At 49.1% G+C, this 5,829-nt stretch overlaps 1 protein-coding gene across 7 annotated transcripts; it reads left to right on the top strand.

Annotated features, from left to right (window-relative positions):
* The first annotated feature begins 1,174 nt into the window (after positions 1-1,174).
* On the top strand, positions 1,175-5,823 carry SIRT4 (sirtuin 4). 7 transcript variants are annotated; one of them, XM_019621171.2, is made up of 5 exons: positions 1,184-1,302; positions 1,391-1,473; positions 2,085-2,584; positions 3,585-3,879; positions 4,900-5,823. In XM_019621171.2, the coding sequence occupies exons 3-5, from the start codon at positions 2,091-2,093 to the stop codon at positions 5,050-5,052; spliced, it is 942 nt and encodes a 313-aa protein (XP_019476716.1). In that variant the 5' UTR covers positions 1,184-1,302; positions 1,391-1,473; positions 2,085-2,090; the 3' UTR covers positions 5,053-5,823. The 7 variants fall into 7 exon arrangements, 4 of the variants coding, with proteins under 4 accessions (XP_010718782.1, XP_019476716.1, XP_010718780.1 ...); XM_010720478.3 differs by having other exon boundaries at positions 1,388-1,473; XR_002120465.1 differs by lacking the exon at positions 1,184-1,302 and having other exon boundaries at positions 1,309-1,473; positions 4,900-5,103; positions 5,551-5,823.
* Positions 5,824-5,829: the final 6 nt, after the last annotated feature.

Below are 5,829 nucleotides of genomic sequence, written 5' to 3'. Positions count from 1 at the left end.
TCACGACTCTGGGCGGGCAGCGCCTGCGAGCGGGGGGGTCGCGGTCCTCCTTCTCCTTTTTGCTCTTCTCCTTTTTCTAAAGTAATAATTATTTTTAAAAGGCTCCTCTCTAATAAAACAAACCCTCAAATCCTATGGTTTATCGTGAATATGGATTGAATGTGGAGACTGAAACCTGCACCGAGCAGAGAGGCACAACCAGGTGCTGGCAGGGGCAGCAGGCAGGCAGCCCAGCACAGGGGTTGTTCCAGCAGGGTTCCAGTTTTCCAGAAACTCTGAATAACCAAATAACTCTGAATAACCAAATGGGCAGAGAGCATCACTGCCCGGAGAAAGCCAGCACCGAAAACCAAGTAGCTTCCTTGCAAGACAAGGAGAGAACAGCCTTTGCAGACTGTAAGACATACAAGATTTTTCAGGCACTATTTGAAAATCGTCAAAGATAATAGCAATTAAGCTTCAGTATCATTCACCACGCACCACTGCTGCTCTGTTGACTTTCTGCTGCCTCGCAGAATAGTAGAATCACTCAGTTTGGAAAAGACCATAAAGGTCATCGAGTCCAACCACAACTACCCTAACAACCCTCTGCTAAATCACATCCCTGAGCACCACGTCCAAACGGTTTTTAAACACATCAGGGCTGGTGACTCAACCACCTGCCTGGAGAGCCTATTGCAGTGCTTAACAGCCCTTTCTGTAAAGAAGTGTTTCCTGATATCCAACCTCATACATCGTCACAGTGGCTCGCTGGGCCACCTCCTGCAGCAGCTTCGTATCTATCCTCCATGCCTCCCTAGAAAGCTGCACACAGACCAGCTTGGCCATGTTAACTGCAATGCAGCGGACCAGGTTTCCACAACTTGTCCGTCCTTGCTGACGTGTGCCCATATTTTCCAGTTGTGCCACACATACACAAGGCTGAGCAGCAGCTCTGCCAGCGGGTGCACCCTGAGAGCCTTCAGGTCTTCCATTGTGCATCATTTTGAGGCCAGGACCTGACACTAGCAGGGAGCGGAAATTGCTTTTTTTAATACAAGCACCTATATGCACTTTATCAAAGCTCCTATCACCATCTGAACATAAATCAGAGCTTATTTTATTCCCGGACGGTTCCTAGAGGGCAGCTGCGAGGCAGTCGGTGCTGTACGAGGGCTGTAACCCCGCAGGAAGCTGGGCTTCTGTTCTTTGAACCACGGGAACTGTAGTCGCCGCGCTGAGGGCTGAGCTGTGTGCAGACTGCGTTTCCCACAAAGCCCTGCTGGCAGGAAGCCCTTCTCGGAGCTGGCAGCGCTATGAAAGGTACGCGGTTGGGCTCTATTTGCTGTACCATTGCTCTCTCGTCAAAGCCATGTCGCTTTGTGACCCCGCCATGTCGCTCTTACAGCAGAAAGGACTCGGGTGGCGCAGCTCTGAATTCCCGGCCTGTCTGCTGCCTTACGCTGCCTGTCCTCTGCCTGCACAGCATTTCAGGTGTGTGCTAACGCCAGCGCTATCCGTGGGCCTTTCTGGTTTGTGCTGCTGACGTCTGAGCACTCGGGTTTTCAAAGCAGCCTTGCGTTTCCCAAGAATTCTTCTGTAAGTTTTTCCCTGATGCTGTTCTGGTGCTCCACAGCGTCTCTCAGACGTATTATTTTTGCTTCTAAGCCTTCCCTGCTTCCCTCTTTTGTGGGCCAGCCTACTCGCTGTCTCCATTTGTGGGTCAGGCTGTCACAGCTTCATTTCATTCCCTGTCAAAACATTTCCTTCTGAGAGCTCTTTTGATGGTGAGGGACAGGAATGGGGCACTGGAAGCTGTTTAAGCACTGCTGAGCTGCTGCTGGGAGCATTGGGATGAGCGTTCTTTTCAGAGCCAATTCCCATTTCACAGGAAACTCTGTACCTTCTGAGCTTTCCTCAGTGTTACTCTGTGAACAGGACGTGGAAATGTAGGAATGCTGTCTTATTTCCAAAGTAATTTGGGTTTCTTATAAAAAAAAAAAAAGAAAGTGCAAAGAACCATCAGCATCATTTTCTGGAGAATTCCAAGACAATGGGCTCTTTGCTCTCATTTACCTGCCTCGTGTCCTGTTCTTGGCTTTTAGCTCAACATGTTCCCTGCCAGGAAGCTCCCAGGAGGCTGCAGAGCCATCAGACCGCACCATCTCTGCTCTGTCCCCAGCGTGTCCCCAAACCTGGCTTTTGTACCGGCCTGCCTCCCCCCGCATCCCGCAGAAGTAGAAGAGATGCAGCGTTTTATTTCCAGCTCCAAGAAGCTGTTTGTAATGACCGGAGCTGGAATCTCCACTGAGTCGGGGATCCCTGATTACCGCTCAGAAGGTGTGGGGCTCTACGCCAGGTCGGACCGGCGGCCCATCCAGCACACTGAGTTCGTCCGCAGTGCCAGCGCCCGGCAGCGCTACTGGGCGAGGAACTTTGTGGGCTGGCCACAGTTCTCCTCCCATCAGCCAAACACGGCCCACCTGGTGCTGAGGCAGTGGGAAAAGCTGGGGAAGCTGCACTGGTTGGTGACCCAGAACGTGGATGCGCTTCACACCAAAGCTGGGAGCCAGCGCATGACAGAACTGCACGGCTGCACGCACAGGTACTCTCTGGGTAGAGGGAAGATGGCTGACCATCGCTGTTCTGCTCTGGGTCACCAGTGTGTAGGTGCAGTGTTAGCTGCTGAGAAGGGAGACAACACATAAACGCACTGTGCTAGTGGAGACGGCGTGTTCAAAGGTGAGAAGGCAGTGCCAGGAACGCTCAGGCCAGGCACATCAGAGCAGACAGCACACCAGAGCAGAGCACTGCAAGCTGCCTGTGATTACCCAAAACTTCCAGATGAAAAAGCACAGCCTTAACTGTGAGAAGGAATTCAAGGTAGGGATCAGAGTGCACAGTGTAGAGCATCCCTGCAAAGCAACAGCTGGAGGCAGGCAGACAACTCACTGGCCTGTGTGAGAAACACGCTCAAGATCAAAAATTTCTAATCAGGCAAAGATCTCTGTGAAGAGCAGTTTATTCATTATTGCAGTAATGGGCACACATCCCCTACTGACAAGGGAGAAATTGTGCAACTAGTCAGTGAAATCCACTCTGTTCTATACCCTGGCTCCAACGCAGGTAAAGCCTCTCCTGGCACTCATTGGTTGAGCATCTCAGGCTCACAATCTTCCAACGCTGTTGCTATGTTACGCTTCCATACAATGTCTGTTACCCATTGTCTTTGGATATGTTCTGTACCTTTTATGGTGATAGGAGGACAGTATTTTCAACTATCTGCACACTTGTTCTGTCCTGTACCAGACTCTCCTCTCCCCTATATAATTACCTTACCTAGTGCCTGTGCCAATTTTACCTAGGTTGGAATGCCCCGATCTCAACTTTGTTCAGCAACTTTCTTTGTGAAAGGCAACTTATCCTGTGCTACATACAGAAATACTGGAAATTTTCACTGCAAAAACATAATCTAGCTCTCACCTGCACTACGCAGTAAATAAATATAATGGAAACAGACTTCCCAGCCTTGTAAAGAACAAGTTACTGCTCCAGGGCTTCAGCTGATGTAAAGGTCTCTCTTAAGGCTTTGCTCTGCATTTCAGGGTTTTCTGCCTGACCTGTGGTGATCAAACCTCACGCTCTGCGCTTCAGGAGCACTTTGAAGCTCTGAACCCTAGCTGGAAAGCTGAAGCCCTTGGTGTGGCTCCAGATGGGGATGTCTTCCTAACAGACGAGCAGGTGCGCCATTTCCAAGTCCCAGCTTGCAGGAAGTGTGGTGGAATCCTGAAGCCTGACGTGACGTTCTTTGGAGACACAGTGAGCCGGGAAAAGGTGGATTTTGTGCACCAACGCCTGGCAGAGTCAGACTCCATGCTGGTGGCAGGATCCTCTATGCAGGTAGCGAGGTCTTCCTCCCACGCAGGTTCCTCTTTCTGTACTGCTATCTGCAGCAGCCCTTGGTCCCATAGCTGAGGACGGCTGCTTGCTGGCAGATCACCACAGCCACTTCAGCTTCTCAGTAATTATTACTATTTGTTGGGATTTGGATCCACAGTCGTCCTGTTTGGGCTTTCCTGCAACTCCACTAGCAACCAGTGTCTGTCATGCTGCTGTAAATACCTCAGTTCTACAAACATCACCACTCCACATACTGTTTCTTGAACATGTAAACCTTTCTAAGCCCCACAGGAAGCTGTGTGAAATACCAGATTTTAGGACCTCTAATTCCTAGTTAAACTTCTGAAGAAGAGAGCAGAAAAGCCTCCGCTTGCTGCACTTTGTATCACAGTGTGTATTCTCTATTAGCCACTATCTTACAAGTCGAGGTAAGGTGGTCTAGAAAACCCTGCTGTTGAACCTGCGGAAGCTTTTGGAGAATTAATAAGCAATTTTCTAGGAACGAGTTCTATTACATTAAGAAAAACGACTTTAACGCCTTCCAGAAAGGCATAAACCAAAGGCCTGATTGCACTTCCCTTTGCTTCAGGATACTGGAGATAAATTCCTTGAGCTCGCCCTTCTTAAGCTCATAATCCTTCATACAGGAATGATTGAAATGCCTTTGGTTCATTCTTGTAGCACCTAAGCTGGGCCATGTGAGAACCACCAAAGCAGAATCGTTTAAGGACCTATGATAAGTAGCAAAAACTGCTGCAGAGAATTAATGAAAGACAAGAACTTTCCCTTTGATGTATTTTCTCCAAAATTGAAAGCCTTCACTGCTGAGAGGTTAAAAATTGTTGTCCTTTTCTGAATGGAGAAACCCCCCTACCTGAATTAAGTGCAGCTGCATAACACAGCATAGATATACAGCCCCATTTCCCACTGCCAACCAGCATCTATTTCGCTTTCTACAGTTCTTTCTGTCGCTGTTCTTTGCTGTGCTGCCAATAACTCTGTCTTCTGGTGTTCCTGCAGGTGTACTCTGGTTACAGGTTTGCGCTGGCAGCCAAGGAGAAGCAGCTGCCAATAGCAGTCCTCAACATTGGGCCCACGAGGTTAGATCACTTTGCATCCCTCAAGCTGAATTCCCGCTGTGGAGAGCTGCTGCCTTTGATAGTTGCACACTGAGCCAACGAGCTGAGCATCAGTGGCTATCAGGGCTAAAATTATCTCTACAAGGCGAGTACCTCCTGGGACAGTCACCTTAAAAGGTAAGAATGTGGGTTTAAATAGCCAGCAGAAGCTGGGGCTGAACTGAAATCCATTCAGACGACGTGCATCAAAGCCTGGCTGCATCTTCCCACCTGTTCCTGGGGTGCTCAGGTGGGCCGTGGCACTGCCTCCTGCAGTCGTGAACAAACACGAGGGCAATCCACTTGTCACAGTGACAGAGCTACAGGGGATCATCTGCAGATTCAGAGAACACGATCACTGCTGGTGCCTTTGCACGCTGCAATCTTTCTTGGTAGCAGAGCGGGTTCCTGAGGGTTTCTCAAGTCACTGCTGATTTGAAAGCTGTGCCTGGTTGAACTGACCTGGTTCATCAAAACGCTGCTGTTGTGAAATGTGAATAACGTAAATGTTCAATTTCATCTATAAAGCAGCTGCTTCCCTCCATTCCTGCAGGACTTAATCTCTCCACAGGGGAATTACTTCGGTCTGAAGGGCAGCCATCAGATCCCTGCACATCCAGTGATGCCAGGAGAGGGCAGCAAGTCTCACATATGTCAGCCTGACAGTTTTCTGCACTGAAACCATCTTCACTTAACAAGGAGAAGAATGGTGAAAAGGAGTTCTTTTTTGTCTTCCCTTACTGTGTAAACATTTCCTTTTCTTTGCATTCACTGGCAAAGGACCAGACTGGGACAGGACATTCAGACGTCTGAGAACAAAATACTTTTTTTT

The sequence above is a fragment of the Meleagris gallopavo genome, chromosome 17 (genome assembly GCF_000146605.3).
Source record: "Meleagris gallopavo isolate NT-WF06-2002-E0010 breed Aviagen turkey brand Nicholas breeding stock chromosome 17, Turkey_5.1, whole genome shotgun sequence".
NCBI classification, from domain to species: Eukaryota; Metazoa; Chordata; class Aves; order Galliformes; family Phasianidae; genus Meleagris; species Meleagris gallopavo.
The sequence above is the reverse complement of the archived record's forward strand: the minus strand, read 5'-3'. Positions and strand labels throughout refer to the sequence as shown.

Excerpts from the sequence above, each read along its gene's own strand:
- SIRT4 (XM_010720480.3), top strand. The coding sequence starts at position 2,091 with ATGTTCCCTGCCAGGAAGCTCCCAGGAGGCTGCAGAGCCATCAGACCG. Across the intron at positions 2,585-3,584 it reads CTGCACGGCTGCACGCACAG|GGTTTTCTGCCTGACCTGTG; the intron begins GTACTCTCTGGG and ends TCTGCATTTCAG. Across the intron at positions 3,880-4,899 it reads TGGCAGGATCCTCTATGCAG|GTGTACTCTGGTTACAGGTT; the intron begins GTAGCGAGGTCT and ends GTGTTCCTGCAG.